At 43.9% G+C, this 15,401-nt stretch overlaps 1 protein-coding gene across 2 annotated transcripts in view; it reads left to right on the top strand.

Annotated features, from left to right (window-relative positions):
* Positions 1-15,401, top strand: part of kdm5a (lysine demethylase 5A) — a 241,156-nt gene that overhangs the window by 41,458 nt on the left and 184,297 nt on the right. For both annotated transcript variants that reach the window (XM_067999950.1, XM_067999951.1), the window contains exons 6-7: positions 8,014-8,125; positions 12,232-12,341. In XM_067999950.1, the coding sequence (XP_067856051.1) occupies positions 8,014-8,125; positions 12,232-12,341 (222 nt within the window). The remainder of the gene's footprint in view (positions 1-8,013; positions 8,126-12,231; positions 12,342-15,401) is intronic.

Genomic DNA, 15,401 nt, shown 5'->3' with positions numbered 1-15,401 from the left:
AAGTTCTCTCCCACTGTGGAAAATCTGCGACACAGGACGCTAACCCGAAGCCCCTGATCGTGACACCAAACTTATAGGGGTCTTCAGCAATATATTTACTAAGAAGAGCCTAGTCCAGTTGGGTTGGCTTGCTGTTATAAGTTTAGGGTCTTGCCTTAGATATTCTATCTGGTACAGTGGTGCCAGTCACTTCTATAAGCAGTCTGAGGATCTTATGTTTTTGGGTTGTGCCCGTGCCCATGCTGTTCAATATCTAATGATACAGACAGCTTGAATTGCAAGTTTCTTATTGCAAATGGGCTATATTTGACATTCTGACTGGGTGGATCTTTTGAGTTACTACGGAAAGTTGCTTCACCATTTTAATTTGGGCTGAGATTGTTTTTCGGTCATCTTGTTCATCAACGTGTGCATGGTCCACATGCACCCCCATCTCTCACCAACTGCAGAATGCACACTACACCTGCACATGTAGCACACAACACTCACACTGATCCAATACTCTCTTCACCAGTTTGTATCAGAATCATAAGTACTTCCAGAATAGCAGCCAATGACTTTTAGCTTTTTATACACTTAGCTGTTAACTGAAAATGATGTGTTTAGGTTCACTTTTTCCCCCCTCACATCACTGCATTTTATGCTGGTTGTTTCTGCAACTTATTTGTTTATTAAATCAGCCATGTTTTTATTTTTTTGTCAGAATAGAAACCGATTAAATAAGGAAAGCACCTTACTTCCTGTTTCTCAGGAAACCTTTTACTAACTTGTACTGATGTCTATCTTTCCTCTGCTTTCACAGTCCAGAACCTCTGCCCAGAAACTGCACTGTGCCATGTAATACACAATGAACTCTTCCATTTCTGAACTGCAGGCCTGTATTCATGTAAGGCTTCAAGGTGTAAATGTTCAGCATTATTTACATCAATGTTCTGATCAGTTACAGATGAGATTTTCTTCATTTTTTTTGTGGAGTGTTTAAAGCCACATACTAATTAAGTAAACAAAGGAGGAGGGAATCAGAGTTTAATTCTTAGATAAGGGAACTTTCGACTGAGATGTCATCAGTTTCAGCCTGCAGCTTAGAAAGACCTCGCATTTTATGGTGTTCGCTCTTGAAGCTGTAGGTTAGAACCATGAATGATGTGCCCTGGTTTATTTGTCTTTTAATCAGTGTGATTGCTAGCACCACATTAAGCCTTACCAGGCCTCTGTCTCTGCCAAAACTGCCCACTACTCAACAATTATCTTGAGAGCAAGGAAAGCCCCTAGCTTCTTTTATACACTAACAACTGTCTCCTTAAACCCCTCTCTTGTGGCTCCACTACCCTCAACTTTAACAAGTGCCAAGGATTCAAGGGTTTTTTTTTGTTACCTAGGTAGAGACCATTTGTTCAACTGTCTCTGCTGCATCTCCCCTTCCCCATTGCCACCAGGGCAAATTTACCCCTACCCTAGCCCCGAACCCCTGCCTCTCTAGTTTCTCACCCATCTCCTCCCATGTCCTCTTTGAGCTCATCTTGTCCGTGTGACTTGCTTCATGTGCTTTCAATCTCATCCCCCCAAACTGACAAACCAACTTCTTCTCTTACTGGCTCCTATGTATGTTGACATTGTAACTAGTTCCCTCTCTCACCCTTGGCCACTCACTCCTTACAAACTGCCCATACTCACTTTCCTCTCAAGTCCTTGAACGCATTGGTGTCCCCAGATCTGTGCACATTTCTTCCTCAAATACGCTGTGCAAACCCCTTTGATGAGGTTTCCCCAGCCCAACACCGAAACAACTATAGTTATGTGTGGAGAGTTAAGATGCTGAGTCTATTCCCTCTGGTCGGTCAATAACGAGGGATCATCAATTTAAAATTGTGAGAGTGGGGTGAGAGGTTAGGAGAAATCTCTTACACACAGGCTTGTTGGAGCATGGAGTGCTTTGTCACATGCAGTGGTTGAGGCAGAGGCCACTACATCTGTTAAGGGACAGCTGGGGATAAACATTTGAAACACAACTATACAGGGTTACGGGGAGAGAGTAGGTCGAAGATTAATGGGATTAGTTTTGGATTGGTCGAGCAAAGAAGTGGCATGAAATGATGGGCAAAATGGCATCTCTCTGCTTGGCGCTCTCTATGAAAGGGAGTGCTGGGTTTGTAAGAATTCAGTAGGGGTTGTGGGAGCAGTTTAACGGGTTAGGGAAGTGAGCAGATGGGGGAAGAAAATACTGAGAGTGGGTATTGGGTAGAAGATTCAGCAATGAAATGGCAGGGTTAAGTAAGTAATTTTGGCCAGAATGAGTACTTGGAATTGTGAGAATTGAAGTTGGTGCCTGGGGGCAAATGAACATTTAGGGAGGGAATAGTTAATATTTGGCTGGGTAGTGAGTATTGGGGTGTTAGGCAGATGAAGGTGGAAAGTGAGCAATGTGGAAGGGTATTTGGCACTGGAGAAATTGGACAGATGGGAGAAGGACATTGGGCAGCAGTGAGCATTTGGAGTGGATAATGGGTGTGGAGGTATATCTGAGAACAAAGTATAAGATTGGAGATAGCAGGAAAAGAGCAGATGGAGTTGGGGAAGAGTAGTGATCCAAGGCTGAAGTGGCTAACTGAATGGTGAAGTTGGGAGCTGCAGCCAGGAATAGTGAAGTTGGAGAGTGGTATACTAGTAGAAAGTGGGGAAGACAAAGATTGGGAGGGTCATTGTCATAGAAGAGAAGTGGCTACGGCAGTGAAAGGAAGATTAGGGAATGTAGTGTTTTTACCAGTAAGGAAGAGGACATTGAGAGAGGGAGTGAGGGGGGGGAAATCCAGCTATTTAATAAGTGGGAGAATGCAGTGGGGAGGCAGTGGTTGGAAGAAGTGGACAGTAAAGACTGGCTTTAGGAGTAGCAGCGTATTACACTTAATGATTGCATTTGAAATATTTTGCTTAAAAATGGCCAATTCCCTTGTTTTTCTTAACCTGTTCCCTAGATAAGTAGCTAGCACATTTTGAGCAAACTATTTGGAAATTCAGGCATGAGTGGCTTTCACTTGGCTTCACTTGGGACCTTAATTTAATTCTTTAATAAATGAATGTACCCACCCCCCACCCACCAGCTCGGTCTCAAGTGACAAGTTCACATGTTGGAAAACTTCTCAATTACACCTTTAGATTAACCTGGCAGAATTGGTGAACTCAAAGCTCTTGTTCTCAGTCACAATGTTTGATTTGTATTTGAACTGATTGGGGGTGGGGGAGGCAGTGGGGGGTGGTGGCCACTAGGGCACAACTGGCGCTCCTGCTGCAAGTTGTTTCTCATTTAATCTGAATCAGGAAATGGATGTTGTTTTACTGGCCGTCACATAGTTAGGAGGAGGAGCATTGGTTAGACGTACTCATATTTTCAGAAGTCTTGGTAGTTAAGTTTGTTTTCTTTGGATCAAAAACCCATGGCAAACCAATGACTGAGCAGTGGATAATAGAGATTATCCTGTTAGTACTGTCCTTTTCAATAAATACACATTGCAGTCAGATTAAATCTAATTCTGCTGTTTTACTACTGGTTCCTCAGCATCTTGGTCAGGTTCTGATTGGTAGTATTGGCAGCCATATGGAGTAATCTGGATACATTTACCAAGCATTGCTGCCTAGATTTGCCTGCTATATATGATCGTCTCTTTAGGAGATCCATCTGGCAGCTGATGTTTTGGTTCCTCTGTAGGAGTCTCTCACTTTCTAACTCTACACCATGATATGTGGTGGATGCTAGATGAATAAGAAAGATTTTTTTGCCTTGTAGGGTCTTGTTCATCAAATGATCCCATCAGACGACCCTCTCAGGCTTCATTGATTTCAATTTAGCTTCAGGTCAAAACTAACTAGTGCTGTTTTGTGCAGGTGCTGGGGTTTTATAAGATGTGGGAGTGGGTTACTGTTGGTGGCAGCACCCAGCTCTTAGATCGTGTCATGCTTTGTATGCATGCTGAAATTGCACGATTTCTGCAGAACCAATCACACTGGGCTGAACTCCTATAGTGTGTGGGGGATGAACATCATTTCAAGAGCTTATAAGGTGGACATCTATTTTTTGTTTACAGAACCTATGTGCATAGGAACATTAGAAACAGGAGTAGGCAATTCAAGAGTAGGAGTGGTGCGTTCCAGATCATAACTCGCAGCAGGAAAAAAAGTTCTCCTAATTTCCTGCCTGGATTTTTTTGCCAATTATCTTAAATCTGTGTGCTCTGGTTACCGACCCCCCTGTCAGTGGAAACAGTTTCTCCCTATCTATTTCTCCATATCTACTCTAGCAAAACCCCTCATAATTTTGACTACCGCTATCAAATCTCCCATTAACCTTCTCTGCTATAAGTAGTCCAACCCCAGTTTCTCCCGTCTCTCCACATAACTGAAGTCCCTCATCCCTGGTACCATTCTAGTAAATCTTTTCTGCACCCTCTCCAAGGCCTTGACGTCCTTCCTAAAGTGTGGTGCCCAGAAATAGACACGATATTCTAGGTGAGGCCTTTATAAAGGTTTACCATAACTTCCTTTTGTACTCTTTGCATCTATTTTAAAGCCATGGATGCCGTACGCTTTTCTAACAGCCTTATCAACTTGTCCTGTCACCTTTAAAGATTTGTGTATGTGCATCCCCAGCTCTCTCTCTTCCTGCACCCCTTTAAAATTGTACCATTTAGTTTATATTACCTCTCTTCATTTTTCCTTCCAAAATGCATCACTTCACACTTCTCTGCATTAAATTTAATCTGCCACGTGTCTGCCCATTTCACCAATCATAAGAAGAGTAAAACCGGACTGACCAACTGCCATCGGACCACTAGGCACTGGACACGACAAAGGCAAACCAAGCCCAGTCGACCCTGCAAAATCCTCCTCACTAACATCTGGGGACTTGTGCCAAAATTGAGAGAGCTGCCCCACAGACAAGTCAAGACTGACATAGCCATACTCACAGAATCATACCTTTCAGCCAACGTCCCAGACTCCGCCATCGCCATCCCTGGGTATGTCCTGTCCCACCGGCAGGACAGACCCTCCAGAGATTGCAGTACAGTGGTATACAGTCAGGAGGGAGTGGCCCTGGGAGTCCTCAAAATTGATTCCGGACCCCATGAAATTACCACCTGTTGATTCTGCAATGAGCCTGTGCAATTCTGTGTCCAAGAGCTCGATTACACAGGTCTGTGTTCCTCTTGTTAAAGGGAAACTAGGAGCTTGGCAGTAATATCCAGCTGATTGCTAGTAACACGGTCAAAGTATCCCACCCTCGCATGTCCATTCAGAGTAGGACGTCTCTTATTGATCCTGAAGTGAAAAAGGCAATAAATATAACGGTAACCTATCACCCTCCTTCAGCTGATGATTCAGTCGTCCTCCATGTTGAGCACCACTTGGAGGAAGCATTGAGGGTAGCAAGGGCACAGAATGTACTCTGGGTGGGGGACTTCAATGTCCATCACCAAGAGTGGCTCGGTAGCACCATTACTGACCGAGGTGACCAAGTCCTGAAGGCCATAGCTGCCAGACTGTGCCTGCGGCAGGTGGTGAGAGAACTAACACAAGGGAAAAACCTACTTGATCTAGTCCTCACCAATCTACCTGTCGCAGATGCATCTGTCCATGACAGTATTGGTAGGAGTGACCATCACACAGCCCTTGTGGAGACAAAGTCCCGTCTTCACATTAAGGACACTGTCCAATGTGTTATGTGGCACTACCACCATGCTAAATGGTATAGATTCAGAACAGATCTAGTAGCTCAAAACTGGGCATCCATGTGGCGCTGTGGGCCATCAGCAGCAGCATTATATTCCAGCACAATTTGTAACCTCATGGCCCGGCATATTCCTCACTACCGTTACCAACAAGCCAGGGGATCAACCTTGGTTCAATGAGGAGTGTAGAAGAGCATGCCAGGAGCAGCACCAGGCATACCTAAAAATGAGGTGCCAACCTGGTGAAGCTACAACACAGGACTACATGCATGCTAAACAGTGGAAGCAGCAAGCTATAGATAGAGCTAAGCGATCCCACAACCAATGGGTCAGATCAAAGCTCTGCAGCCCTGCCACATGCAGTTGTGAATGATGGTGGACAATTAAACAACTAACGGGAGGATGATGGCGGAATCCAGCACATGAGTGCAAAAGACAAGGCTGAAGTGTTTGCAACCATCTTTAGCCAGATGGGCCAAGTGGATGAGCCATCTTGGCCTCCTCCTGAGATCCCCACCATCACAGAAGCTAGTCTTCAGCCAATTCGATCCACTCTACGTGATCTTAAGAAACGGCTGAGTGCACTGGATACAGCAAAGGCTATGGGCCCCGACAACATCCCGGCTGTAATACTGAAGGCTTGTGCTGGCCGGGCCTCCAGCTAAGCTGTTCCAGCTACAACACTGGCATCTCCCTGACAAAGTGGAAAATTGCCCAGGTACGTCCTGTCCACAAAATCATAGAAAGGTTACAGCACAGAAGGAGGCCATTCGACCCATTGAGTCCGTGCCGGCTCTATACAAGAGCAATCCAGCTACTCCCACTCCCCCACCCTATCTGTATAACCCTGCAATTTTTTTCCTTTCAAGTACTTATCCAGTTCCTTATTGAAGCCCATGATTGCATCTGCCTCCACCAGCCCCCACTGACAGTGCTTTCCAGATCATAACCACTCGCCGCGTAAAAAAGTTTTTCCTCGTGTCACCTTTGGTTCTTTTGCCGATCACCTTAAATCTGTTTCCTCTGGTTCTTGACTCTTCCGCCAATGGGAACAGTTTCTCTCTATTCTGTCTTGACTCTTCATGATTTTAAATACCTCTATCAAATCTCCTCTCAACCTTCTCTGTTCCAAGGAGAACAACCTCAGCTCCTCCAGTCTATCCACGCAACTAAAGCCCCTCATCACTGGAATCATTCTAGTAAATCTTTTCTGCACCTTCTCTAAGGCCTTCATATCTTTCCTAAATGCGGTGCCCAGAATTGGACACGATATAGCAGTTGTGGTCGAACCAGTGTTTTATAAAGGTTCATTGTGACTTCCTTTTGTACTCTATGCCTCTATTTATAAAGGCACACCATCCTGAGTTGGAAATATATCGCTGTTCCTTCATCGCGCTGGGTCAAAATCCTTGAAGTCCCTTCCTAACAGCACTGTGGGAGAACCTTCACCACACGGTTCAAGAAAGCGGCTCACCACCACCTTCTCGAGGGCAATTAGGGAAGGGCAATAAATGCTGGCCTTGCCAGCGATGCCCACATCCCATGAATGAATAAAAGAAAACTGTCTATGGCCTCCTGAAGTTTGCTACTATCCTCACTGTTTACTACATTTCCAAGCTTTGTGTTTCCTACAAACTTTGAAATTATGCCCCTTATACCCAAGTCCAGGTCATTGATGTATATCAAAAAGAGGACATTACTCTATACTTCCTTCCAGTCTAAAAAACAACCGTTCACCACTACTATCTTCTTTCTGTCTCTTAGCCAATTTTGTACCCACGCTGCCACTGCCACCAGCTTCAATCTTGCTAACAAGTCTGTTATGTGGCACTTTATCAAATGCCTTCTGAAAGTCCATATGCACATCAACTGCACTATCCTCATCAACCCTCTCCATTATTTCATTGATGATCTCAATCAAGTTTGTCAGACATGATTTGCCTTTAACAAATCCATGTTGGCTGTTACTCATTAACCCATGTTCTTCCAAGTGACAATTAATTTACTCCCGGATTATGGGGTCTAGAAATTTTCCCACCACCGATGTTAGGCTGACTGGCCTGTAGTTATCTGGTTTATCTCTCGCCCGTTTTTGTACAGGGGTGTATCATTTGCAATGCACCTGTGTGGGTATCAGCGTCCAGTAAATGCACCTGTATGGAGATCAGCGTCCAGTAAATGCACCTGTATGGAGATCATTGTCCAGTAAATGCACCTCTATGGGTATCAGCAGCTCTCTGATTGGATTTTCCTGTGATGGTTACAATAAGATCAACAGTCAATTTCTTTACAGGTTGATCCTTCTGAAGACGATTTTGCCAGAAACCCAGAACTACGGAAGCTTCAAATCTACGGTGCTGGACCCAAAATGATGGGCCTGGGACTCAGGACAAAGGACAGAGAGGGTAAGGGGAATAAGGTGGATGGGGTGGGTCATGATATGTAAGACCTCACAATATCATACCATGGTTAGATCTTTTGAAAAGTATAGCATAATAGATTAATATTTTGGATTACCTTTATTCAAGCAGTTTACTGAAATCCAGAACTCAATAACTATTGTGTGATCATTGTGGGTTTTATATATTATATCATAGTAAGTACAGCACAGGAGGAGGCCATTCGGCCCATCATGCCTATACCGGCTCTTTGGAGCTATCCAATTAGTCCCATTCCCCTGCTCTTTCCCTATAGCCTGTTTTCCTTTCAAGTATTTATGCAATTCCCTTTTGAAAGTTATTATTCGACTCTGCTTCCACCACCCTTTCAGGCAGTGCATTCCAGATCATTACAACTCGCTGCTTAAAAGTTTCCCCATTTCGCCTCTGGCTCTTTTGCCAATCACCTTAAATCTGTGTCCTCTGGTTACTGACCCATCTGCCACTGGAAACAGTTTCTGCTTATTTACTCTATCAAAACAGTTCAATTGATTTCAAACACCTCTATCAAATCTCCTTGACCGTCTCTGCTCTAAGGAGAAAAACCCCAGCTTCTCCAATCTCTCCACATAACTGAAGTTCCTCATCCCTGGTACCATTCTAGTAAATCTCTTCTGCACCCTCTCTAAGGCCTTGACATCCTGCCTAAAGTGTGGTGCCCAGAATGGAGCACAATACTCCAGCTGAGCCCTAACCAGTGTTTTATAAAGGTTTAGCATAACTTCCTTGCTTTTGTACTCTGTGCCTCAATTAATAAAGCTCAGGATCCCGTATGCCTTTTTAACAACCTTCTCAACTTGTCCTGCCACCTTCAAAGATTTGTGTATGTGAATCCCCAGGTCTCTCTGTTCCTGCACCCCCTTTAAAATTGTACCATTTAGTTTATGTTGCATCTCCCCATTCTTACTACCAAAATGCATCACTTCACACTTCTCTGCATTAAATTTCATCTGCGATGTGTCTGCCCATTTCACCAGTTTGTCCTCCTGAAGTCAGTTATTATCCTCCACATTGTTTATTACATTTACTAGTTTTGTCATCTGCAAACTTTGAAATTATACCCTCTATACCCAAGTCCAGGTAATTCACATATATTAAAAAGGTCCTAATACTGACCCCTGGGGAACACCACTGTCTACTTTCCTCCAGTCTGAAAAACAACCGTTCACCACTACTCTCTGTGTATTCTGTCCCTTAGCCAATTTTGTATCCACGCTGCCACTGTCCCTTCAATCCCATGGGCTTTAATTTTGCTAACAAGTCTATTATGTGGTACTTTATCAAATGCCTTTTGAAAGTCCATATACACAACATCAACCGCACTACCCTCATCAACCCTCTCTGGTACTTAATCAAAGAACTCAATCAAGTTAGTCAAACGTGATTTTCCTTTAACAAATCCGTTCTGATTTTCATTTATTAGCCCATACTTTTCCAAGTGCCAATTAATTTTGTCCCGGATTCGTTTGGAAGCAGTCTGCCTGTTGCCCTGGTTTGGAAGCAGTTTGCCTGTTGCCCTGGTTTGGAAGCAGTTTGCCTGATGCCCTGGTTTGGAAGCAGTTTGCCTGATGCCCTGGTTTGGAAGCAGTTTGCCTGTTGCCCTGGTTTGGAAGCAGTTTGCCTGTTGCCCTGGTTTGGAAGCAGTTTGCCTGTTGCCCTGGTTTGGAAGCAGTTTGCCTGTTGCCCTGGTTTGGAAGCAGTTTGCCTGTTGCCCTGGTTTGGAAGCAGTTTGCCTGTTGCCCTGGTTTGGAAGCAGTTTGCCTGTTGCCCTGGTTTGGAAGCAGTTTGCCTGTTGCCCTGGTTTGGAAGCAGTTTGCCTGTTGCCCTGGTTTGGAAGCAGTTTGCCTGTTGCCCTGGTTTGGAAGCAGTTTGCCTGTTGCCCTGGTTTGGAAGCAGTTTGCCTGTTGCCCTGGTTTGGAAGCAGTTTGCCTGTTGCCCTGGTTTGGAAGCAGTTTGCCTGTTGCCCTGGTTTGGAAGCAGTTTGCCTGTTGCCCTGGTTTGGAAGCAGTTTGCCTGATGCCCTGGTTTGGAAGCAGTTTGCCTGATGCCCTGGTTTGGAAGCAGTTTGCCTGATGCCCTGGTTTGGAAGCAGTTTGCCTGTTGCCCTGGTTTGGAAGCAGTTTGCCTGTTGCCCTGGTTTGGAAGCAGTTTGCCTGATGCCCTGGTTTGGAAGCAGTTTGCCTGATGCCCTGGTTTGGAAGCAGTTTGCCTGATGCCCTGGTTTGGAAGCAGTTTGCCTGATGCCTTGCTTACTCTCTTGGCTTCCTGCCGGGCCTGGAACAGAATAGGGAAAACTTGAAAGATTGGAGGAAAAAGGGAAAGTTGAGTATTAAACGTTTTAGTGCATTTTTTTGTGATTGACCATGTGGTGGATTAACTTGGAGATTGTCCAAGTTAGTACCGAGCAAAAGGTAAGATGAAACTGAAATTGGGTTTGAGGAGACATCAGATTGGGTATGGTCTGTTTATTGTGGGGCTGGGGATGGAGAAGAGTGTCTGCTTGTTGAAATCACTTAATCAAATGCGAGTACATGTAGACGTGATGTCATTTGCTTCTATTAGTTAAATCAGCTACTTTGTTTTGAGGGATGGAATGAATGGTAAGTTCTGCATATTTTTTAAAAAAAGAAATGCTGTTATAATCCCTGATATCTGAACTCGACGTCTGCATTGTTCAATTATTCACAGATTATTTTTGGGGTGGGGTGGGGGGCGTTTATTACAAAATTTCACTTCATGTTTCTCCAACAATACTAACAAATTTTATTACATACCTCAGCGGTTTCACAAAAAAAGCTCTCAAGTACAGCAAAAACTAGCTGTTGTGAGCCGACACGACTGAGGAACAATGGCAAATTATTAATCTTTCCATGGGTTACAGTTGTTCATACATGAATGTGTGACAGGGATTCGCACAGATTACTTACTGATGGCCAGATATATTCACATATCCAAATGCTTTGGCCCAATGATTGTAGGCTGATCCATGACCGTTAAGGGTGACTGATGTGGTACTTTGCAGTTAGTTTTCTGTTTGCTTGGTCATTGTGGATAATGAACTTGTATTACTAAAGGCCCCTTTTCCATGTATATTAGCAGCCTTCCAAAGCTGTTTCCAGGCCAAATTTAAAATGGAGGACTGGTCTTCTGTATGTGCAATTGGGAAGTGACCTAAAGGAGAGCTGGGACATGTCACCATGGAGAATGTACAGTACAGTAAAAGATGGCTCCAATTATTGAATTGCCCTATAAAATTAAAAACTATTTAGTGGGTTTGGGAATGGGCATTGAGTGGCCTCTGTTTGTTTGTTAGGGTGCTGATGTCATTAATCAGTTTTGCCACTGTACAGACCACAGTGAACTAGCTCAGTGTTTTTCATGGAGCCTGAGGCTCTGATGGCACATCACTGTGCTGCTGTCTGTTCTATGGAAGTGGAACCATTTATGTTCAGCAATGGTGTTGTATGTCAACCTAAAATTTGGAGTTTTACAAGCACACAACATAATTTAGTTTGAATAATACTGTTCCTGAATCCCTCTGCTGGAGGGTGCCAGAGTGTTAACTTGCAATGCCTCTTAGTGACTTTTGTTTTGTCATGATTGACTTCAAAAGCACTGTTTCTCAATAATGTTATCTTCCCACCCCCTTTCTGTCCTGTGGTTGTACAGACGTCAGCAACTCTCTGGTCAAATGGCCATTATTCATGTGTGAACCTTCAAGGTGAGTATCGCAGGCTACTCTAACTTAGAGGGCAGCCCAGCTCAGCCCAGCCCAATCCTGTCCTCGTCTGATATCCACACATGCACATTCCACAAAGGTTCCTGAACAGTGATCTTTAGGTGGAACTGTGGCTGATAGCCTTCTTTTTTGCCCCGGAGGGTTGAAGCCAGTTTTAGTGCCTCTGTCACCACCTGGCTGAGATCAGCACATCCGGAAATCAAACCTGGGAACTTTCTTGTCTGTATGAATCACTCACTCACTTAGTAAACGCACAATACTGCCATGTTACTACTATATATTGAATGAAGTTTGTTTTCTCTCTCACACATTGTGGGGTGCATTTCCCTATCAGATGAGGAGTTTTCAGTGACTGTGAAGTCGACAGGACACCGGAAGAATGCAGAGATACCATTGCCCCGAATGCAAATGAGACAGCGGAAAGGAGCCCTGGCTGTTAACTTTGTAAGTTCTGAGTTCGGCTGCTGTATTATGTACTTTTCTAAAGTTGACGTGTTCTTTAAAAATGCTATTTTTGTTTCTAATTTCCCTTTACTTCTCGCTCCCCCGAACTCTGTGTTGTGCTGACTGTATAGCATTCAGTTTTTCATCTCCAGTAATTTTTAAATGTTCAATTAAATTTTGACAAAAAAACAAGCAGCCAATCTCCTTAACTATTATAGTTTTTATATGCTTACAAAAGCCTTTACTTTTGTAAGCATATACTTCGCTTTTTATCATATTCCCTTTTAGACCTAATGTTCCTATTCACCTCCCCATCGTCCCTCATGATTATCTTTGGTACTATTAGTGCTAGTTTTATCATTTGCCACCCTTTTTAGTTTTAATCTTTCTATTTATCCATCAAACTATTATTTGATGTACCCCCTTTTGTCCTCTATCCGTCTCATTTGCTGATCCATTGACCTGTTTAACGTCTCAGCTCTGTTAATTTCTACCAGATTCTTTCTTATCTTGCTGATCTTAGCCTCTGGGCAATGACTGCTGGGGGAATCATTTTAACAATTCCTCCTCACCCTGAGAAATCATACCGTTCCCTTTTTTCCATCCTATCCTGTTGCCTTTCATCTTTCCCATCCTCATCCTCAGCCCCTACTGCTCCTACACTCCTCCAGAACCACTCCCAGAACTACCAACCCACATAGCTCCCACAACCGCTGCATACGGTTCCTACAACCTACCTGCAAGACCTTCCCTCTCAATTTCCTCTGCATCCTCAGCTTTTTTAAAATAAGAAACTGGGGGATAAAATTAACCAGACAGTTGATCAAAATTTTAATCATAATCAAAGCTACCAAATTACATTTTCTAGGCAAATATGCACAAAATCAGAGTTTCAGCCCAAAAATATCACTCACTATTACAATACTGGGTAATAAAACAAAATTACTTCTTAAATCACTGACTGTGATATATTGTACATTAGAGCGTAAAACAGTTTATGCGTTTTGTGTGTCACACTGTACATGTCACATACGAGGCAGCAAACTTTGGTGCAAAACATCTTGGAAAAAAGAAAGAACGGTAGTCTTTTAATTCAGGGTGCTTTTAATCTGAAGCTGAAACATGCAAGCATTTTCCAATCTGCACGTTTTCCACAATCAGCGAAATTAACCTCCGATTTGGCCTGAAGCTATGTTTACTTAACAATTAGCCTTTCTAGCCTCGAGGATCACCTTCTACTTTAGCAGCAAATTAATACATTGTGTATTGTATCATATAACACTTCTGTCCATATAAAACAATTTCATCTAACTTTCTGCAAGCAAAGCTACAGCACATCTATTGTGTGAATATAAAGCTAGATGTGCATGGATGTGGCGAGCCGTTGCTCATGGATAAAATGTAAAGAACAATTGAGAACATAATTAGTGTTGGAAGTTGAGGGGAGTATTTTGGGGTGTGCATGAGAGGGGGTGGTGTCCTTTGACCTTGGAATGAAGAGATAGACCAGGAGCACTGGGGAGGGAGTTGTAGTGTTTGCAAACATTGAGGGGTGGAGTCACTCAGCAGTGAGATGCAGTGGTCATGGTCTTTTAGCATTGAGGGATTAGATGGGCCCAATAGTATCTTCCCTGATGTGTCCCAAGCCATTCCTGGCTGTCAGGTGCTGCTGTTACTTCATGTACACACTCGATTTTATTTCTTAGCTTTTTAAAAGCCTGGTATACACAGCAAGGCGATAGGTTGGAGGTAGGCACCATGTTCAGCAGTACTGGGAAGGGAGGGCTCCTCGGCTTCGGCAGCACTGGATGACGTGGCCCTGGCATTTGACGGGACTGGGGTGCGGTCCTGGAGTTTGTGGGGATTGTTAATAGTTAATAACTGTGTTCCTTTACCCAGTGTAACCAGCACAGCTACTCGATTACATGTTTTGTTTCAAAATTTTAAATATGAACAACCTAAGAACTGGAGTCGTCTTCATCATCTTGCTGTCTGTCTGGCACTCGCTGTTCTTTCTGGCACTCGCGCTCTGCGTCTGGCTGCCTGTCTCTCTGTCCTTGCATCGGTCCGTCTGTCCCTGTGTTGGTCTGCCTCAAAATAATACTAACTGGGATGGGCTGCTCGATACCAACTTTTTTTATTCATTCATGGGATGTGGGCGTCGCTGGGGAGGCCGGCATTTATTGCCCATCCCTAATTGCCCTTAAGAAGGTGGTGGTGAGCCGCCGCCTTGAACCACTGCGGTCGTGTGGTGAAGGTTCTCCCACAGTGCTGTTAGGTAGGGAGTTCCAGGATTTTGACCCAGCAACGATGAAGGAACGGCGATATATTTCCAAGTCGGGATGGTGTGTGACTTGGAGGGGAACGTGCAGGTGGTGGTGTTCCCATGAACCTGCTACCCCTGTCCTTCTCGGTGGTAGAGGTCGCGGGTTTGGGAGGTGCTGTCGAAGAAGCCTTGGCGAGTTGCTGCTGTGCATCCTGTAGACGGTACACACAGCAGCAATATAATGCTTGATTTGTACAATGCTTTAAACTGTCCTTAAAAGAACAACGTTTTTATGTCATTTCTAAAACCCGAGTCTCTGAACAGAACATGGGCATTTCGGCTCCACTGAACCCTTTCCTTTTTGGCAGGTAGCTGGTTTACTGAAAATCCTAGTATCCCAGTCCTGATATGTTTTGTCTTAATTTGAAGTGGAGGGGGCTTGCTCGGAAGAACAAACAACTTCTTTCTCATGAGGCAGACAATTAAGTTATTAATTAATTTGACCAGATAGGTGGAGTGTGACTGAACAGATGGCAGATTTCTGACCACTATTCTGGATTTACTTTTGACACTTAATTTACAAAACCAATAGCTTGGCTCCAAGAACAGCTGCTTGGTCATAAGGGACCTTATGATGCAATTAACTTGAGTTCATATAATGACTTCCCTCTGGGGAAACTAGCTGGCTCAGACAGTCCCGAGAGAAAGTTGGAGCTCGGAGGCAGTATTTGTGTATTGTCTTTTTTACCCACAAAGACAAAAGAACTCTAATAATAAAGTTAACTGGGTGCCTT

The sequence above is a fragment of the Heptranchias perlo genome, chromosome 18, assembly GCF_035084215.1.
Source record: "Heptranchias perlo isolate sHepPer1 chromosome 18, sHepPer1.hap1, whole genome shotgun sequence".
In the NCBI taxonomy this organism is placed as follows: Eukaryota; Metazoa; Chordata; class Chondrichthyes; order Hexanchiformes; family Hexanchidae; genus Heptranchias; species Heptranchias perlo.
This window is presented reverse-complemented; position numbering and strand designations above follow the sequence as displayed.